This window comes from Bombus terrestris, chromosome 10 (assembly GCF_910591885.1).
Source record: "Bombus terrestris chromosome 10, iyBomTerr1.2, whole genome shotgun sequence".
Taxonomy (NCBI): domain Eukaryota; kingdom Metazoa; phylum Arthropoda; class Insecta; order Hymenoptera; family Apidae; genus Bombus; species Bombus terrestris.
In genome coordinates, this window is record NC_063278.1 from 9,341,610 (window position 1) to 9,363,606 (window position 21,997).

The 21,997-nt window shown below is 41.0% G+C and overlaps 2 protein-coding genes across 4 annotated transcripts in view; both read right to left on the bottom strand.

The window, feature by feature from the left end:
* Positions 1-13,351, bottom strand: part of LOC100647468 (extracellular sulfatase SULF-1 homolog) — a 78,644-nt gene extending 65,293 nt beyond the window's left edge. For 2 of the 3 annotated variants that reach the window (XM_048409374.1, XM_048409373.1), the window contains exon 1: positions 12,993-13,351. The gene's annotated coding sequence lies outside the window, so the exon portion shown is untranslated. The remainder of the gene's footprint in view (positions 1-12,992) is intronic. The other variant, XM_003398153.4, reaches the window with a different exon arrangement.
* Positions 13,352-19,262: 5,911 nt separating this feature from the next.
* LOC100647226 (UDP-glucuronic acid decarboxylase 1) lies at positions 19,263-21,906 on the bottom strand. Its single transcript, XM_003398151.4, has 5 exons — positions 21,770-21,906; positions 21,077-21,664; positions 20,883-20,996; positions 20,479-20,799; positions 19,263-20,391 (listed from the first exon to the last, which is right to left on the bottom strand). The coding sequence occupies exons 1-5, from the start codon at positions 21,828-21,830 to the stop codon at positions 20,123-20,125; spliced, it is 1,353 nt and encodes a 450-aa protein (XP_003398199.2). The 5' UTR covers positions 21,831-21,906; the 3' UTR covers positions 19,263-20,122.
* Between the last annotated feature and the right edge of the window lie 91 nt (positions 21,907-21,997).

The following is a 21,997-nucleotide window of genomic DNA, read 5'->3' on the forward strand; positions in this document are numbered from 1 at the left end:
TATTTCCAACGTCCTTTCTATCTTCAGAAATCTTTATATCTTAAGAAGCAAAACCTCGAGCCACATTTTTGCGCACCAACTCTATTCATCGTTTCGATGTCGCGAGTCGACCTTAGAAATATTCGCCATACATTTTCTGACACAATGTATACTCCAGAACATGATATGTTACTACATTGGAAAAAAATCACTTTGCATAATCGCGTCCTCGGTTATGAGACAAGCTGAATCGGTTGCATAATCGAACAGGAAGTTATCTCGATCCTGTGTAAAAGGTAGGAGCGAAAAACACGTGGAACATAAACGTGGCGAGATTCGCTGGTGTTCACGGAATGATTTCGATCGGGGTCGGTTCTTGTGTGGCACGCGTTTCGTGCTAAGCAACCAAGCGAACGCGACACACCTGGCCGATACGGTGCACGCAATTACCGTTTAAATAACGAGATTCCCACTGGTAACCTTTTTAACACCGCGAATACCGATCAGCCAGCCGAGTGTACCACGTCAAAACATGGATTGTAAACGACGTTTCTACGCGAGGTTAAGCTCGTCAAGAGTACCGAGATAAGACTGCGACACGCGAGGATGATAATCGTGTCGCATCGGCAGTTGAAACACGCTCCAATGAAAGCGTTAATAAATTGCGGGAATATTAATTACTACGATAAGTCGCGGCAGTGGTATTCTAATGGACCTACGTCCATCAAAGAGAACGACTGTGTTGTCCATATCAATCTTTCATTCAATTTTTTCTAACCCTGCCGCATTCTTTAGGTCAGTCGCAACGCAATATCGTATGTTTTCCTACTATTAAAAAATTTAAAGGTTACAGGCGAAGAACGTGATAAATGAAGTTTCGCTATCTCCTACAGGGAAATAATAATTTTGATGTTTTTCTTCTTAACGTTCTACATCGATTCTATATTACAAAAATTGTAGATATATTTGAGAGGAGTACGAAACAGCTATCGTCGATATATATCGTTTCTCATTCCAAGTAAAACTTTAGTTATTTATAGTAAGAATTTTTTCAAGATATTAAAAATCTTTCTGCTTGTTGAAATAATAGGAAAAATTTATAGAAAAATTAGGGTTACAATTTGAAATATGCGAAACCGTGAAACGATCAGATTCGAAAAGGACAAAGCTCCCCATTACATTTCGTCATAATAACGACTTGGAACATGATACAGAGAACTGCGCCTCAAGAAGCTCTCGAAGTGTAACAACCTCTTTTACTTTTCATCACCCCCGTTCATTTGCCAGATCTTAATTATCTCGGATTGGACGATCGTCACCAGGCTTCGAAGGACGGTTCTTCTTTCAAGCTTCTTTATCTGCTCTGGCCCGAATGGCGGTATTAGGGGAAGATTACCCCGGTCACAGGAGACGCGACCAGAAGAGAGATATCATTAAAGATATTATCGTGACAGAAGCGTAAAGCGATTCGGATCTAGCCAAGGGTAGACTGCACAAAGGCCCCGTGACTCACACTTTCGTATATTTAACGTATCTAGCAAGGGCTGACCCTTACTTGAACAAGAAATATGCGACCAAGAACATCGAATAAATGCAATTCGACGCGTTAGGATCCATTACGTCCGATTAACTTATAAATCTCCTCGAAACGAACCCGGCCCACGCGACTCTATGTGCTCGAGCACACGCTCTGGCTTTTCTATTTAATCTCCGCTGCGATTCGTCACAATTCCACGCTCTGACGAAGGAAATTGAAAAAAAGGAACCCGTGGGAGGACGTGAAAGTTTAGTTAAAAGTAGAGTGCTACTACGTCGCGTTGGACGCGTTTGGAAGTGTTTGACGAAACTATTTAGCGGGAAACTCGGCCCACGTTTAAGTGGCGTCATTTTCGTAGCCTCTAAATGGAACGTTACTTTTGTTGATACAGTATGGCGACATGGCCTAACTGGATTCACATGATGAAACATATGGTGTCTTCATAGCATATATACGCTCTATTGTGGATCTGATTTCCATTACACTAGAAGATGTCTGATTGCTTCGTTTCAGTAGAGTAAACACGTCACGGGATGAAAAATAATTAGAGTTCATGTAGTGAGAGTTTAACAATTTTTCTCACTACATATCGTCTTTGTTCGATAATAGTTTACGTTCGGATGAGTAGATTTAGTCAGTGAGGGCTCGTTTAATGGGACATTGATTATGACAATCTCGTTGCAATAAACGAAGTGTTATGTAAAACTTTACATACGTGTTTGATGTAAATTATCGTGAAATATCTTGTCACAATTTTGTATCCTCTTTTTGCATCTTAGAAGTACATGCTGCGTCGTATGAACGTGTTAACTATATACGAATAGACAGTTCATCAAGAGTACGTCTCTTATCGATATTACGGGTTCTCGAGTCATGTCTCGTTAAATATACAAGCAATCAATGGTAATAAGAATACAAAGTTCTCTCCATATTTATGGCCCGTACACGTAACAGTCGCTACACGTGGCGAGACCATAAAAGTGGGAGTGATTCATAGACGAAGGGAGTGGCCTTGATATGAGATCTTCTAATCTGCCTATAGACGCGAGTTTATTAGCCGAACGTTATGTATCAACTCGGGCCATATTCATCCGACGATTCTTCAACACGGAGTTAATGAAATATCTAATTACGGTTCGCCTTTACACGCTGAAGAACGAGGCGTAAAATAGCGAGCGGGTCGAAGCGGTCAGAGAAAAATGAATTACGAGGGTGGATGGAAATTAGTCACAGCGTGCGGCGAGACTCAATTCGTTCGCCGCCGGTCCTATTATTATTATTCCATGTTCAGGGCTCGTGTATCCATTACTGTCCATGTGTAATACCCGTGACAAATAAACAAGTGTCAACACGAGACAGTCAAAGATCTGCAAAAGGTAGAAAGAAAAGCGGCTGAACAGGGAAAAGGATTTGTTACGAGCCGCGCCGACAAACAATGGACAATAACTCTCAGACTTAGCCGTGCAAATGCGCAAACGAAGCTTCGGGCGAGCACAATTCTGCTTCGTTATTGCTGTTTAAAGCTGTTCAGACAATAAACAATTCGTTAAGTTACGATTTAATTGCGAGCAACGGTGCAGCCTATTTTAGAATTCTTTTTCAAGATTGATTTTTCTCACGATACTTGTTATATCTGATTTTTTGTGCCCATGTTTCATGACACGAAAGGTATGCTACCTGAATAAAAGGGAACACGCCAGTTGGTGGATAGACGCGACCTTTGACAAGCTTAGGAATAAATCTGCCTTTTGTTCGCGGCCAGGTCTATCGAATTCCTCGATGAACATTCCACCAGAAATTACGTTTACTTGGAAAATCCCTGACAGCTCGGTTGATTTTACATGATCCTTTTCTTCGAGAAACGTCTCCCACATTCCTCGATCTGTAAATCACGAAACCACATACAGCGGAACTAGAATTGGAGCGAGAAACACGTGCTTCCTGATAGTCTACCAATTGGCGTGAGTTCGTAAGAAGTATGGGTCGAGTCGAGGAGCAGGTGCGAAAACGAGACCAGTGGACGTTTCGAGGAAGGGGCAGGAGTCGACAATAGCTGGAAGAAAAATAAAATCCATCGCAAGGGAGAGCCAATTCGTTCTCTCGTTACCTACTTCGCTCTCTACCATCCCTTCACACTAATATGTATTGTATATACCACTTATGATATACCATACTTGATGCGACCAGCGAGCCAGATAACAAAATGTCATCGTGTTCCCTATGGAAAACCGGAGCAGATGCACGATATTAGGCAGACATTAAATACGGAGCAGGGTGTTGGCGTTCCCAGACGAAAAGCAGCCCCCTTGGCAGCCCGGTGAAAGCCATTTAGAATCTCGCCAGGGCGAGATGGTCGCGCTGCCACTTGAAAACCTTCGTTGCGGGCACAAAAAGCTAAGGGGGTGCAACGTGCAGGATTCTGGGTGCCAAAATGAAGCGACGTCTCGCTCGAGTGGCTGTGGGCCCCGACTCTGCAGGTACTTAAGATTCTTACTCCGAAATGGCTGCGGCACGAGACGATGTGTCGCACGACCTAACGACCGCCGCTGCCGCACTTCGCCCCTTTCTTGCCTACGAAATGAATTTTTCGGTTTCAAAAACCGGGCGAACTCTTCGCGCGTCGAGGGTCAACGATCGTCGCCGTCGCCGTCGCCGTCGCTGTAGTTGGTTGCTGCGCGGACTCGAACGAAATTACGCGCGTAATTACGAAGGGAGAAGCTCGAACGAGGAGGAGAACGCGACCTTGGTCGACGGTCGAAGACGCGAGGTAATTCGTGCGAGGAATGCGCGCACGGAAAGCCGGCAACCAGGAAGATGAATCGCGGCTACGCGGCGGGAATACGTTACGCGGCTGACTCGTGTGATTAATCGCTGTGAACTTGGCGACACGCGTTCCTGCCGATTTGATAACCGTGAATTATCGAACGTGCTTCTCCGCCGGTGATCGATGAGTTCGTCGGCCAGATCGATGCTCAACATTCTAATTGCCGACCATTTAAAATCCTCTAGGCTTTCAATTTCTATCGAACGATCATCTGACGTCTTGTTTTACGATCCCTTTGATATTCTTCTTCGCCAGTGATTTATCTTATCGTCTCTTGGATGCGTTTTCTTCGTTCTCTCCCAACAAAGAAGGCTCTAAATCTTTGCTGACGGGGCACAGAGATTCCCGAAACGATTCACGAAATCGGACGGTGGTAACCGACTGGCAAAAGCTGATAATTTCATTTACGCGAAACGCGGCGTGCAACGACCAGCGAAAAGAAGCGCGAGCGAGGAGACGAGCCGAATGGATATTGGCCTGACGGCAGCCACAATGGCTCACCATGGGCGGTCCACGGCTGAGTTACGAGCATGGGAACCATCAAATGGAATCTAACACCTACGGCGCCGTAATACGGTTTTAACCAGCCGCTGGTCAGCCGCAAATCTGCATAAAATATCGAATTTCGAATTGAAGCGCGCTGAACAGATTAAGAAGGGACATAGAGGTGTTCGTGGTTCTTGATGTTTTAATCTTTATCCGGTAAAGATTCGTGGATTTTTGAAGGAGTTTCTCGTACGGATGTACGCGAGTCGTAATTTCTAAGAAAATCGTTATAGATCTACCAGCTATAAGTATATTTGATCAACGCCTTGAAATTCGGTGGGAGAACTAGCAAAGATCGAACCGCATATACTACTTATATGCAATGCAAACAAGGGAAATAAACTTCCCATTTTCATGGCAGTTCTTGAGATAGTAATAACACTTTGGAACCTATCACTCATCTTTCGAAAAATTTATTTTCCCTGCATCGTTGAAAACGCTTCTTACGTTAACTTCTATGAACAATAATTTCCTAGATCGCAAAACGAACTAGAAGAGAGCCACGAATATCCAAGTGGTTCTGATCCGGCTTTCCAATCGTCCAAGACGATAAAGACGTCCGCCATTGATGTGGTTCGTTACGACAATATAACGATCCCGGGGCGATACGATGCAATCAGCCTGAAGAACCCTCTTCGGCCCGCTAAAGCGCAGTGGCTGAAGATGAGCAAACACGGGGCTGACGATCGGTTTACCCGACGACTTGGCCAAAGATCAAGATACCTGGCCGCCTATAAATAGATCCATCGGCTCAATAATGAGCCGGGAGCGGTCGGTTTATCGATATCGATCGCGCAATATCGTGCCGCTCAAAATATCTGGCCGTGTAATAGAATCGATAAGAACGAACGTACGAAGAAATAACGTCGGAGGATTGAACCAGAGGCGACGCTCGATCCGCTCTCCCAGCGAAAGATCCACCGACTCTCTCGAATCGATTAGCCTCCAGCTTAAAAATAATATTTTCTTTTTTATTCGCAGGAAATGACTGGAATTAAACAAGTTGCCGTCCGGGTTGCTTCTTGAACCATTTCCTATCGACTAGTATCAAGAAGCATCGTTAACGATAAACGTGCTCCGCGATATTCATCGTTGAAAGAAAAACGTCGAGGTGACTTAGATAAGGAAATAGAAGTTGCAAAACGAAGTGTAAAAGCACGATTAAATAATATGTAAAACGAGGTGTAGAAAGATAAAAGATAATGGAAAGCGGCCAAGTTTAATTTAATTTAGAAAATATAAAGGTGGTTGAAAGTGGATTGAAATGGCGCCACGCAGACTACGACGGAAGTTGTTCGATTGTTTGGAAGCAGATTTTTGGACGGTAATCTGGGCAATATATTTCATGATTCACAGACATTTTGCCGGGCACAATTGACAAGTTGCCAGAAAGAAAATGGCAAAACGTTGTTCCTCCGCGTCGGTGCGTTTAGATCCAAAGTCCATCCGCGGTACATGTGACGGGGCTTTCCTTCGTCGAGAGGGAAAAGTGTGGACTGTAACGTATGAAAAGTCGGAGCTGGAGAGTGCGTGCTTTAGCATGGCTGAGTGCGTGCGTTTGCACGTACGTACAAGTGCCTATTTTTACCGCCACTTAGTGTGTCGTGAGGGTGAAGTTTAGAGAAGGTTAAGAGAGACTATTTCGCGTTACAAAACTTTCTTTCTGTCTCCAGGGAATTACCTTCTACGATAAATCCGAGCGAAACAAACATCTTCGACGATGAATCTTCGAATGAAGAATGTTAGATAGCTATGAGTTATTATTATTAGTAACGAATTTTTTTCTATCTAGAAACCACAGACTGACTGTGAAAATATTTATCTAAGTTCTGTTCGAAGGTCCTGTTGTGAAGATTCACGAGACAAGATCCACAAACACAGTTTTTCATTCATTTCGTTCGCATCTCGTTCTCTCCTTCTCTCAACCACGTCACTTTCTTAAGAATTTCTAAAATTTGCTCGAGGCATTTTTAGTATTTTTGCAATATTCAATTATTAGATTGTTATTTATGCAAATTGCAAAGAAACGGAACCTCTACACAGATCTGTCTTACCTTCTAAATACTACAACACGGGTATAACGAGTATAACGAGTGTAACAAGTATAACGAGTTTGCTTTGCATATTTTGTATATGTTTAATATATGCATTCTGCACATTTTTACACACCTAAACATTTGCAATTCATCAACTGTTAATAAATTGTTTATATTATATTTCATTAACTAGCTATGTAACAGCATCGAGATTTCAAGATTACCTGTTTCCCCTCGCGAGCACAAAAATTATGAGAATTTTCTACTCGACGAATATTAATAGCAAAAGTTCCTAACTACACAGAATTACCGGCCCCCATACGTACAACGCTGTGAAATAAAAACCTCTATAAACTCATCTGTAATCGATCACGTACGCTATACACGCAAGCTATTAACTTTTACGCATACTATTCAATACCTACTCGGTGCCTACTGACTATCGTCGTGGAAGTAGCGATCGTTCTATCTGAAACGAGGGTATAAACTTGCCTGTGCCTTGTCGTTAGTGTAGCCCGAGAAACTTATTCGCCGATAAACGCCGAACATGCGTACGATATCTGGATCCTTAACAATCGTTCCGTAAATAAATGGCGTTTAACCTCAGCGGCCTTTCGCCGCGTCACACCGCACCGTATTAATAGGAAGTTCACGTAAATCCAATTTAGAAACCATGAAACGTTTAAGTAATCTTTCACGGTGCATCGAGACGCGGGACTCGATTCCGCTTCTCGTTGGATTAAAGGTATCCGATTCACGGTGTACTTCGATTAAATTTACGATATTCAACGTATACACTAACTGCACGTTCGCAAAGAAACGTCGTTGATAATTTATCGCGACCAGTTTATAGGTTTTTGTAAAGATAATCTTGCTCGGTATTTTGTGAAAAATTATCGTTATAAGGATTAATGGATAACTGGTACGAATGTACATTATAGGAGAACGTTCCATAATGTATACTGTGTTTCTTTTCTTCTCGAGTGGATATTGTTGTTCGGATAACAATACCAAACGAATCTTAAAATATACGATTGTTACGATGATACGAAATTGCCAGGGAGTTATCATTTGGAGTACAATCGATCGCTTATTCTACTTTCATGTTTCGTGGACTACTAGGCAAATGATGGAAAGTCATTCAGGGAATTTAAGATGTTATTCGAAGAAAACAACTTGATATTTCTGGCATCGGAAACTGAAGGCTCGAAGCAGAAGAAATCGCGAAACTTTTATCGCCAACCAGACAAGATCAATATTATCGAAGGCAGAAGCAACTCACTCTGGCCACGTCCACGAAATTCTACGATAAGTTTTTCACCACCCGATAACTTTTAGCTGGTATCAACTTCTGTTTGGTAATGTTACTCCTTTTTCGGAGATCCGCCGCAATCGTCTTCGATGAGTTTACGAAAGCTGTTCGAGAAACGAGTTTTCCCAAACGCGTACCTATCACACGAGGGAAAAATTATAGAATTCAGAGAAATTGTAAAATGTTTCAATTACGGAGCTTTCCGTAATTTTTAAATTTAAAATTTAAATGTACGGTGCCATGTTTCCTAATATTTGCTTTCGCTAGTTTATACGCGTAGTCATTTTACACGCGATAAAAAATAATTTAAAATATATATAAGAAAAACGAGTGGATTTTTAAAATTATTTTTCTAGAAGTTTGCGACATAAATTTTCAATTTTGCCTTATTACGCGATGAATTTTCTCGCGCGATTAATCGAACGATGCGGAATTAAACACATGCAAAATATTCCGCGTTACGATCGAATGCTTACGTAGCTGAAAAAAAAACAACAGGTAATGAACGAAGCAGCGAAGTGGCTGCTCTTTTTTTCGACCGGGTCGATTCCGCGTTGCGCGCTTATTTCAAATACACTTTTATTTTTATTTCACACATTCATCGCGAATCCAACGTTTGATTAGGTAGAATTTCACCGCGCGCCGATCGTTTCCGATGATTGCTTTTTGTTTCATTTACTTTCGAAACCGTTCCTTTCGAGTTTCCTCGCCACCGTTCGATTATTAATTCGATCCGATGATTCTTTTACGATATTCGCGCGATCTTCTTTCACAGAATCTTTAACGAACGTTCCATCGATAAACTCGTTGGACGGTAAACAAAAGTTCTGGAAAAAGTAGCCACCCACGCGCGTTCTCTTTTCAGCGACGCGTCAAAATAAACAATCTACAAGCCGATCGTTTACTGTCTTGCAACATAAAATGCGTCATATATGCAGAACAATTTATAATTATAGAGTCTTGAAGCAAGCAAAATTGCATTTCGAAATAATACCTTTATAATAAATATGTCGGCTTAGCAGGTAAATAAGAATAAAATTCCTCCTAAAAGATGAGAAAATTTACATAACTTTTAAACGCGTCTATTGTACCTTCCCTAGCATTTCTCGGTTCTCGATATATTATGTCGAAATATTCGAAATACCTCGAGGTTTTTACCTGTTAAAATTATTATATAAGCAATTACGAAATAACGACTACGTGTTTCAAATCGAAAGATGGCACAAAGCGAATGATAAAATTTCAGTTTCCCTCAGTTTCGAAATGATAAATAGGATATTTTAACCAAGAAGGGTAGTATTATCCTCGGCACAGACACACCGCTAAACTTCTTCGTTTCTGAATTACATATTCCGAATCTTCTTTGAAAACGTTCCATCCTCACCAATACCGTCGCACGCAGCAATTAATCAATCGTATTCGAATAGAAACGCAACACTTAACTATTTTCATCACGAACCGCTAACCAGCAATTAATCAACTGGCATTTCGAATAGAAATACGACGCTTAATCATTTCCAGCAGCGTAACTCCGCTGAAACTAGCATCAACGGAGTTCGCAAACTATCTCAGCCAATAACCCAGAACGATATTCTACGATTTTATGTAGGTTCGCGAGGGAGAGACTGACTGGCTTCCTACCTGAATCCCCAGTTACCTGACGCCCTCGTTTCAACCACCGCCAACAAATCACATCGATAACGAACGTCCATCTTCGCCCACATCGTGCTGCCCTCGTTTCGCGTTAATGTCACTCCACGTTCGTACGAATCGAGCCAAGCTCTGGATATATTCGCGATTCGTTCTGAGCGAGCGAGAACACGCTCGATTGCCTCGTTCGCCAGTGGATTTCGAATTTACTGGCATTTCGCGCGAAGAAACTTTATGCCGAACGCGACCGAGCATTGAACGCCACGTTCGCTTCCACTTCAATTAGAACATCCTTCGTTTCCCCTTTGACGAGCCTTATATAGGGAAATCTTAAAAAGACGCACCGCCTGATTACGGAAATTTATAGAATTAGAGAAATTTTTTGTCCATTGGCTATTTATCTCTTTCAAAGTTTTATCTCTTATAATTAGGGGCGAAAGTAATTTTGAAGCAACGAAGAAATTTCGACGTCCGATAATATCCAAAGAATGGAGATGAGGAAGATAAATTTCTAAAAAATGCAAAATTGATAAAAATATATAGAAACGTCTACGCTGAGATTAAAGAAACGAAAAGGAATCTCGTAAAATTTTTAGTCGATGCATCATATGTCCGTTTCAAGGAATAGGAGAAGAATTTGGAGAAATTTCTATTCGATGGGTGGTTCGTTTTAACCTCTCAATGGGGAAACTTTCCTTCTTTTGCTATAGGAGCTCTTTTCGAGGTCTGCAAATTTCCGTGAAACTCCTTTGAGCCAAGCTTCAAGGATGCCTCTTTGAGACCCGTTCTTAGAGTCAAGTCCGTTGTGCATAGGACACTAATTCGATGTACGAGTATGGTAATAGAGTACTAATTAGAGCGCTTAGAGAACAGCAATAATGAAAAGATCACTTTTAGGGAGTTCTAAGTGTATCCTACTTAGGAAAGCTTCCCCGATAGTCGGGTCTGAGTCACGTCACAGAAGATGCTGTCCCATACCGGGAACTAATTTAGCATAAAACACATGTCAGAGGTGAAACAATTACACCGTTGGATGGGTCGGGTTACTGCAACGCTCGCAAACTATGATACCAGGGATAAAACGAAAGAAGAAAAGAGAAGCGCGATCTAGATGGGCCGTTCCTTTTACGAGCGAACGTACAATGAGTCGTTAGTCATCTCATCGAACTTGCGAACTCTAGAACGCAGGTGTCTATGTTCGTGGATCGGTTCTACGCTACACCAATTCCTACACGATCGACCTTTAGCGTATATCACCGCTTTCGCCACACGCACCGTCAAGTGGTCATTCAATGAAAGTCGACGATCGACGAGGAATTGCTGATTATAGATCGATCGGTGTACGCGATAAAAATGTTTAATGTAAACTGACAGGTATGGAGGAAAATTTCTTTACGGTTTCAGTGAATGTTATAAAGTCGTTGGCCGTCGGAGTAACTTGTCATAGTCAGAGAGAAATGCGTCAACCTTTTTGTTTGAGAAATAGCTGCTCAGGTGTTCAAAGTTTATTTCTCGGAGTTTTCATATTTAGATTGGATTATTCAAAGCATCGAGAGTGTTTTGGAATATATTTCCTACGCTACTAGTCTTTCAGCCCACGTTCATTTAACATCGCTGATTCAAAGCGATCGGATTTCCATGCAGTTACACGGTAACGTTGTTGTATCGTCTAACGAGCGGTATAGAGATTTTTAATGTACACACGACAAAGCTTTGATAGGGTAATTGCCACTAACCATTGCCACTTTCGTCCGCGGAACATCCCATCCATTATGTTCTCGAATAATTTTATTATATCGTCGAACGTATAATGGCACGCTCTTCCATTGAATCACCAACTCGAAATACCAGACGTAACGCGATTATCGTATCAAAATCGAATTCGGGTAGTTTCTACAATTTCGATTCCGTTTCGCTACAGCACATTCCAAACTGAAGTATTTCAATGCATTCAGAGTCTTCGAACAAAGATTCTCCACGAAGAAACCAACGTTCCATCGAAAAATTATTCCGGAGAGCGTCGAATTCCTTTGGTCGGCGCGAAATAAAACGCGCCTATAAAATATTCGAAACTCGGTCCTCCAGGGACCTACAACTAACTTATATTCGCTCCAGACTGCATATCGACCCTCGGAACACGTGCATTTGACGTTTTTCTTTTTTTTTTTTTTGTTTTTTTATTTGCAATTCCACGAAGTGACCAAGAGATTGGGACTAAAACAGGCCTGTATCGCCCGATTCTACCGCAGGGAACCACTGTTTCCGGTAGGAGAGCCGCGAATTCGTCGGCCGGAAACTTCAGTGGCGGAACAATGCGCGCCATAGTTTCGAAACTGTTCGCGTGAACCGCGTAAAGCGGAGGCGATTTACGTAATACCAAAGATTACTAAACAGAAGAATCGATGATAGTCGGTTTGTTTGAGTATCTGTTGGAAGGTATTTTTTTCTTTGGAACACCGTCGATGACGCCTCAAGATAAAATACAAAGTCATAATTCAAGCTAATTCTATCGGTATCGAATAGAATGAATTGCAAATTACTGTGTATTTTTCTACTTGATTTAAAGGGGACGGTGTATAATATCGATATTTGATGAATTGAGCAATAAACTGCTTCGTAATGTATCATTGCGTGATTAATCGATATAAATTAACGCTACATCGAATAAATCAAAATATTAGAATTTTATAAAAGTTATATCAAATATGTAAATCAATAATACAAGTGCATCGAAATTTCTTATATCTATATGAAAACGTTTCTTCTTTAAGTTTCAATGACTTTAAGTTCAGCAATTTATCAATCTCAACAGATTTCAATAATCCTAGATTTAAAAATCTTTCAGTTTCGCAAAATTTCAACGACCTAAACTCACAAAATTTCCAGTGAAATTTTCGAAATCCAAAATTTAAAAAATCCAAGACAAATTTTCACCAAATTCCAACAATCATATAACGAATCCTACAATTTCGCCAAATTGCAACAATCTTAAGTACGTGATTAACTTATCAACGTATCACCTTAAACACCCTACAAATTTACCTACTGATTTCAAATTTCAATCGTTCACAGAGGAAAGTAGAAAGGGAATCAAGTTTTGCTACTCACTGGCGTCTTAATGAAACAGAATCCTCTTCGGTTCCTCTTCGTTCGTAGAAACGTTCCTGGATCCCGGGGCGACGTGCACGTCGCGTGGTTTGCCGCGGATGGAGAGTTCCGACCGGGAGCCGGTTTCGAGACGTATCGGCTGACAAGACAAGACTGAGACGAAGGAGAGGAAAGAGAGAGAGAGAGGAAGAAGCGCACGTGGCGGGAAGGCAAAGAGCGCGACCGCAAAAACGGTAGACTACGACACGACCTCGGCGACGGTCGCAACGAGACTGAACTTCCAGCCAGGCCGCCGCTCCAGTCTGGAAACAGCTGCTCCGCTAGCCAGCGCCAGAAAACTACTCCGTCGCCTGGCGGACCGGCAAGCCGCGCCAAGTGTATCTTCCACGAGTGCCGATCGGTCCGTGGAAGGGGCACGGCGTAGAAAAATCACGTTTCACCCTATTGGTACCGCCTGATCCGCCTGTTGTTCTCCTACTGTAGTTGATCGAGTTTGCAGGATCGAGAGAGGTCGTCTCCATAGTGGGGTGTTAAGTAGCAGTCAATTAGAACTCTGCTCTTGGAGTTTTCCAATGAATTTCTTTGAATTTTCATTCGAAGGTTCACTGTGGGTTTCTTTATAATTAAATATTGGTAAAGAGGTGCTTCTGGTTTCATTCGTAACTTGTTGGATGAAGGCAGAATGATAATTGTGTTGATGGTGTGTTTGTTGAATCTTAGATCGTCATTTATTGGTTCAGCTCCAAAATCGTCTGAATATTCTGTCTATATTTCCTATACCATCTATACTTTCTCTTTTATTAAGTATATTTCAATTTCCCTCACGTACCTCAGGTTTGGAATTATGGATGGTTAAAGGAATTGTTCAGCGTTCGTTCCGTCCCTCGATACATGTTACTGCACATAAAGCACGTACGTGGAAAATATGTTCCTATTTCTTTTGCTTATTTCAAAGCGTAGATTCATCTCCAGTGGTATCGACATGCATTTATGAACCACCTTATATATAGCTTGAATTAAATCGATTCTCCAATCCAATCATGTGTTCGATAACGCACAACTAATTAACCAATTCATTTCATTCAAACGCGCGTATAATTCCAACAACTTGGACCGAAGATTCGTGGAAAAAGAGCGAAAAGAATATCTGCTGGTGGCAGGATAACGTATCGCGGGTGTAACAGGCAAGGCGCCTCCATGGTATCGGGGCCATTACCTGAAAAAGCGAATACTCCCCTTCACTGACAGCTGCTCTCACGTGTAAATATTTACATTTCGTATGAGGCCCGGGGTCGTTCACACAAGACCTGCAACTTGCAGCCCAACGTTGCGCAGTGCGCCTGAATGCAACGAATGGGAATGCAAATTTAGAACGAAGAACCACCTACTTCTCCCCCGAAGCGTTCCTCGATCACCTCGTAAAATATCTACGGTGAAAAAAAAAAAAAAAATATACGATGGCTGTAAAACGCTACGTCAAAACTGTGTCATTCTTCCGTGTCACCAATAAACGAATCGTCAGGATCATAAAGATCCAACATACGAAACATGACTGGAAAAACGATCGAAAGCCAGACTCGCAAACGATTCGATAAATTTTCCACATATATACGCGTTCGCGTTCGAGGGAGCGAACGATGTAACCGTACCAGCCTTTTATACCAGAATGCTAGTGTACCTTTACCGCGTTTACCCTGTCATTTACCTTACCAGTCGTTGCAAACCAACACCTGTACCGTAACGCGTTAGTCCCAGGTTATTACGAATAGCGTATCGTCGCCTAAATTCCACCTGTCACGACTACCACGTTTATTGGCCTAAATTCGAGAGGAAAGTTTCGTTCCAGATTGTCTAACGACCGAGGATGATGGCGTAGTTGGAATCGAACAATCCCAAACCCTAGCTGATAACGGCAAATTTGGAGAATCCTGCATCGTGCGTGTCACCCTAAAGCTTATCAGTGCTTTTAACCAGGATTTAGACCCCTGTGTTCTAGACTCACTTAAGGCATGCGCGCCGACAACAGACCATGGCAAATATTAACCTAGGCGCTATCTTCGATACGGGTACGCTTCCTGTCTTTCGTTAATGTCTTTCATCCCTAGCTGAATATGTTTCCTTCTTTTTTAATCTCCTTCGATAGGATTTTATGGTCTAAAATAGTTTTTAGAATTATGTTACGCTTTTCGTTGCTATTAAAACAAGGATCGTTCTTTTCCAGAAAATGCATAATTTTCACGTTAGAAACATCATAATCTCGTTGCTCGCAGATTGTCTCTTTAAAAATGCACGAAGACAAAATCCCAACATTTGCGTCTGTCTAAGAGTCGAGCAATTAAGGCTAAACTGCCGTTTTAACGAATACGTCAGAGCTATCAAATATACACACAGATTCTTATGAGTGTACTCGCACAGATAGTTAAATATTTCATTCAGAACAGTCACATGTATATCAGGATACTCATACTGTAACTACAACTTGAATCTTAAATAATTAAGACGACGCAACGTATGCGTCAGTAGCTGCAACGCGTTAACCTCGAGTAATTATAGCTCGACGTCGACTGTAATCAAAACTTAGGAAGTGCTTAAGCTCCTCCAGAGTCCGGCACCCTTAAACACTCGACGTTGCTGAAACATTCTTCTCTTTTTGCCACTCGTCTTGGACCTCCCTTCAACAGTCTATCCGCGTGTCGTCTCGCGAGAAACAAATCATAGCTCTCGTCGGTCATCGAAAAGGCAGAGGCCACTTGTTCAGACCGGGCAGCCGTCGTTCTCAAGTATTCAGCCAGCCGAACACACTAGGCATCGTACTCGCTTTGACCGAGTCGCATGCATAACTAAGTCTTCGTCGATCGGCTATTTATTTAGACTCGAGGCTCGAAACTCGATGGCGCCAGAATATTTGCGATATTGCGGAGACTGGTTCGAGTGGGCGGTCCAGGTGAAATGTTTATGCGTTTTCGTAGAAGCTGCACGCTCAGGCCTCTTCCTCTTCAGGTGGGAAAACCGACGAAATATACCATGAAAGGGCCAACTTATACGCGAGACAGAACGTTAACGTTTCTGCAGTCGATTGCAATTTTGAGAACGGCTCTGCTACTTGAAAGTGGAAACCGTGATAAATTCGATTTATAAATGCTTCGATGTACTAACGCTGGGACACAAAGTAAAGAGAAGTACCAAAACTTCGAGTTGCTGTGTATTCGATTGCAATCCAGAGTGTCACTCGAAAATAATCAAACCGAACATAGAAATTTCGGGAAATTGGTGGACCTTCTGATGTACAAAGGATGCACGTTGAACTATAAATTTTGGCCTGAGTCTCCTATATTAAATTACACTTTAGCTTCGCTAGTTAGAATACACGATCGAAGCAGCACAGTACCCCTCGTATTCACTGCGACAACCCATTATTATCGGACGAGTAAAAGTTTCCAAGGGGAACCTACAGAGATGGAAATATCTGAATAACGGATACCAAGAAGTTTCGTTCTCATCGAAAAGGAATAATACTTATCGCTTTAGTATGTAATTCCATCGCGATTGTTATGATTATATGTGCACGTTCCGTGCAGCGTGAGCGCAAACAGTCAGCGATCTTCTTCTGGTAAGTTCACGAGTTTGGTCAAAAACGAGCAACTAAGCGACTCGTTCCGACCTGCCACATAATTATTCTGTTCTATTGGAGTCACAACGACCTGACAGGCAGCTGCTCACGCGACCGCTTTCGTCTAACGCGTCTATTCCTTTTCGATTCCCCGGGGGCATAATTAAAGTCTCGTAGATCATGCGTAAACGTGTCCCTATGGTACGTAATAATGATGCTTAGGACACGTTTGTTATTGGATAATTACACGAGCCGCTTGAAAACTACTTGATCGCTTTGATCCTGATGAACGTTTGAAAACATCGATGTGTTAACAGGATATTTCAATGAATTAATTAAGATTATAAACGCATCACAATTATGTCATCAACGCGTATTTTGATGGACGATATCCCGGTATATATGTAATGAGATCTGTCAAGAGCCTGAAGAGATCAATTCAAGATTCAAGAAAAATTACCAATTGATGGGAATGTCAAGGTAGTTTCAAGATCAAACTAGTGTAATATTTCAATCACGATACACGCTATAATATACACTATAATAGCATCGTTTTCTATGATTCCAAGAGGAAGAATCTTTAGAATGTAAAGAATGTATCACTCCAAGTTGCTACGTGCAATGATTCTCATGAATAAAATTGTACATTCGCAGGATTCCTATTGTTAATTTTTCTATTCAGAACTCCATGAAACGGCACCTACATATTACAACGAGCATTTCATGGCCGAGTTCCCAGGAGTTTATTGGAAAACCCAATGTCCCGGTGTCGTTCGTCGAGACATTCTCACCCAGGGAAACTCTTGCTTTTATCATTAACCACGAGGATGCAAGAATGTTGGCTGATAGTACGTTAAAAGGTAGTACACGAGATAAGGACGGGGTAGGTTAGACAGGGGAATGTGTGTCGAGTAGTCTGCTACACTTTCGAATCCGTAACAGAGCTGCAGCTCGAGGAGCTTGCTGTGTGCGTCATACATAATGCAGAGACAAAGTAGAGATGAACGGCTGCCGAGTAACGTGCATGTTAAATCCGCAATGCAAATTTCACGTGAAAACTTCCGATCGGTCGTCCCATCGCATCGCGACGAATTCCTGTTTTTCATCAATAATTTACCCTCGCTTTCCTCTCTTTCTTCCCTACCTGACCAGAGAGCGTGCGAACTTCCATCGGGGGTATCTGGCATGTTCATCTCAACGTTCGTTTCGCTTTCTTTCCATAAGAATAGAATACATTTGCAGGAGACGAGAATGAACTGTCGAGATTTTCAATGAATACGTTCAGTCAGAAATTCGTGATGCAGCGTCGAGTGGTTTGGGTTTTCATTTTTAATCCTATCTGGCAGTACCTTTGTACGTTATTTGTTCTCTTCTTTTTCCTTCGTTCCTTTATTTTATATTTATATTAGTTATATTTTATATTAGTTATCCTGCATTTTGTATACTGCAAAGCCACTTTATAAAGTGACTCGTATTGGTTAATCGAATCGAGCCATTCATCTTCACCCCAATCGAAACATCCCCTCCGTCCTGCTCGATCGAAGCTAGAAAGTACTAGGCTGCTCACGTGCTAATCCCACGTTAGACGAGTGCTGCTCGTCTCATTTACCGATAGATAGATCGAATTACTAGCGGACCACCGACGGATAGAGAGCAAGAGTTACTTTACACTGAATTAGGTCACCTGTTCCTTCGGTCTCCGCAGACAGGAAGTCGTTTAAGTTCGTCGATTACACGGTGGTACATCCCCTCTGACACATTAACGTGTACTATTCATTCGTTGTGACGCATTTTTTGATGGACTGGTCGTTTCAATCGAAAAGAAGACGAAGGAAAAAGAAACGTTGATGCTGTTGGCAATCTGTTCCAAGTACTCATCATCGTAGCCATCATCTGGCTATTTATACAAAGCTGACGCCCGCGTGAAATTAAACTGTGCGGCTTGATTAAAACGAAGCGTAACCGTTGCGCGAAAGTATAGGAAGAGGAGGAGAAGGAGGAGGCCTCTATCCGCCTTATTTCCTCCGTGGCCGGAGTCGTTAGCGGCCTGTCTCCTCAACGATTAGGTCATCTTCACCCTTGCGGCGTTTTCATCCGCGACGACAAAGCCACGGCATATCCCGGATGCGATGATTATCGTTAAGAATTACCGAGTCTTACCAGCCCCTTGCTCTTGCCAATCTGTTCGTTCCTTTCTTTTCTTCTTTCGATCGTTGGCTGGCCATTCCTCTCTTTCCTGTCTTCGAGACAGGACGACCACGTGCGCCCTGTCAGGGCCCACGCGACACCCATTACGAGCAATCGGCCCTTCAAATGCACTATAAATGACGCGGGCGATTCTTCAATCTCGCCGTGGAATGCGTTTTCAGCAAGTGGTCACGCTTATCGGAATTATAATATTATCTAGTTGGAGCGCAACCGGACAAGAAGAATCACCCGACTCGTTATGCAACAATGTGTATACCCGCGACGCGATCGTTGAAAATTCTTCTTACAAAATGAGATGGACGTAGATTATGGTCGCACGAAGTGATCATGATCGTTTGATACATAGTTAGACGCATGTTATGATGCAAGCATTAATTTTATATTTCCTTCTACACCGTGGGATCGTTACTCATGTATGAATTAAACACGTGAGTCGTCCAGACGAAACAGGGTTGTCTTTACAAAAAGTGTTTTACTCACTTACACTCGTATAGAATACATTATTTCGTACAGTATAAAATTACTTTCCTGTTTACATACTCACGAAATATTACAGTACAATATTACAGTACATTTACACCGTGTATGTATCACACGGTACGACTACTAGTATATTACAAACGTTCAAGCACTGTGGTTTATAAGAACATTCGGAAAACATTATAAACACGTTTTGATTCTATGGTAAAAAGTTTTGTGACAGAAAAATTTGTTAACTAATTACAAGTGCACATTAATTAATATCACTATTATACATCACGAAAATTTAATGATAGAGAGACATGTACAGCTGAAGGGAAATCGATTATATAGAAATATTAAGTAAATTTAGAGTAATATCATTTAAAATTGTTAATTTAGCCTAATATTTTACACAGGGAAAAAGGATATTGATAATTTCCCCTAGCACCACCACCACACAAACAATCATTAAATAAAGAATTTTGAGAACTATACGATAAATTGATCGCTTCGTTTTATCACGAATAAAGTAGTATGCTTTAAAAGCATTCAGTATTTGAACTGAATACTATTGAATACTATTATATACGATTAATAAATAAAATTCTGTATGGGTCATTGTAAACAGTTAAATATCTTAACAGAGTTAAAATAAATATCAATTGCATAAAGACGAACGATTCTTTTCTTTCATTTTAAATTAAGAATATGTACTCGTTGATGTTCTAAATTATAAAAAATTCAATTTGGACGGGGAATTTTTTGGCACGTAGTGGTCCATAGCATAATGGCACTTTCCAAAACCACTTTTTTAAAAGTGGAAAAATTAATCGTATTGATATTTTGTTTTCTAAAGTTGCTCCACTATATCGTGATCGTTTTTGTAGGAAGATTGTTTTATACTAATTTTCTGAGAGTGCTTCGTCCTCTGTAATTCCTTAGCGAAATACATTATCGTCTTTTTAAGTCCTTCGGCTAAAGGAACCTTCGGTTCCCAATTCAAATACTTCTTAGCTCTAGTAATATCGGGTCTCCTTCGTTGTGGATCATCTTCGACCGCGGCAAGTTCGACTATCTTACTATTAGTACCAACTAGATCCTTTATTATAAGGGCAAATTCTGTAATCAATTACAATTGACTGTTGTATATTTTCTATAAAATATTTGATCAATTTTTCTAGAAATATTTGACAATACCATATTTACCTTCTATTGTATGCTCGACAGGATTTCCAATATTTATTGGTTGAGTGTAATTAGACGCCATTAGGGCAACTAATCCATCGACTAAGTCGGATACATACTGAAAAGATCGCGTCTGTTTTCCGCTACCGTATATCGTAATCGAGTCATTCTGTAACGCTTGTAGAATAAAGTTCGAAACTACTCGACCATCATTCATGTGCATCCTTGGCCCAAATGTATTAAAAATTCGGGCAACACGCACGGAAATGCCTTCTTGTCTCATATATGCGTAGCTTAATGTTTCTGCTACGCGTTTTCCTTCGTCGTAACAAGCTCTTGGACCTATGAAAATCATATATTTAATTTTTATTTTACTATCTTACATTTTATTAAACAAATACAGTTGCAATTATTTTCATATATACCTATAGGATTCACATGTCCCCAATAAGTTTCTGATTGAGGATGTTCATTAGGATCTCCATAAACTTCAGATGTGCTAGCAATTAAAACTCTTGCTCCTACCCTTTTTGCAAGACCTGATATAATTGGATAATTATGTTTACTGATTACTTAAGTGAGATTCCCGATGCTCTAAGTTGGCACAGTGTTTACATACCTAAGATATTTATTGTACCTAATGTATTTGTTTTTATTGTTTTAACTGGATTAAGCATATAATGTGGTGGACTAGCTGGGCTAGCAAGGTGATATATTTCATCAACTTCTAAATAGAGAGGTCTAACAATGTCATGGTGAACAAGCTCAAAATTTTCATGGCCAACCCAATGTTCAACATTACGTTTCCTGCCAGTAAAAAAATTATCTACAACTATTACTTCATGGCCAGCAAGCATTAAACGGTCGACCAAATGTGATCCAACAAAGCCAGCTCCACCTGTCACCAATATCCTTTTTCGATTCTTATAGTTAAGAAATTTGACTGTTGGAAAGTCCTTTGATACTTTGTTCTCAATTTTAGCTTCAAGATGTTGCAGTTTGCCCTCTAATTCACGAATTCGTATTTTTGCTTCTTCGATATCTTTGATATCAGTGTAACGTACATTTTCTTCAGCCTCTTGAATTTTTTCATTGACATTTTCAATCTCATTTACATCTTCTAGACGAGATTTACGATCTCTTGGATGAAGTCGGGTGAAAGATTGTTCATCTTCTGGATTAACTAATGTTCTGTAAAATCCTAACACTGCAAGAAGATAAGTATATGACATTGATTTTATCATTCAAGGGCAAGTGCTCACAGCTGTAAAGAAATATTAACTGCTTGCTAGAAAACAGTAACAACATTTACCTAATATTATACAAATCACGAAGAAGGCAACCTGTTTCATCTTTCGCGGAGTGACAACCATGCTTCAACATTGCACATGTCATGGAGATATTTACATTACTTCCCTATCAACTTGTCACAGACTAACGTCATGATATCTAGCAGGTAAGATGTTCAATCGCCACAAATATGTCATTTTCAGGTTTCTATAATTAAAAGACATAACCTCTTACATCATTACCTTTTATC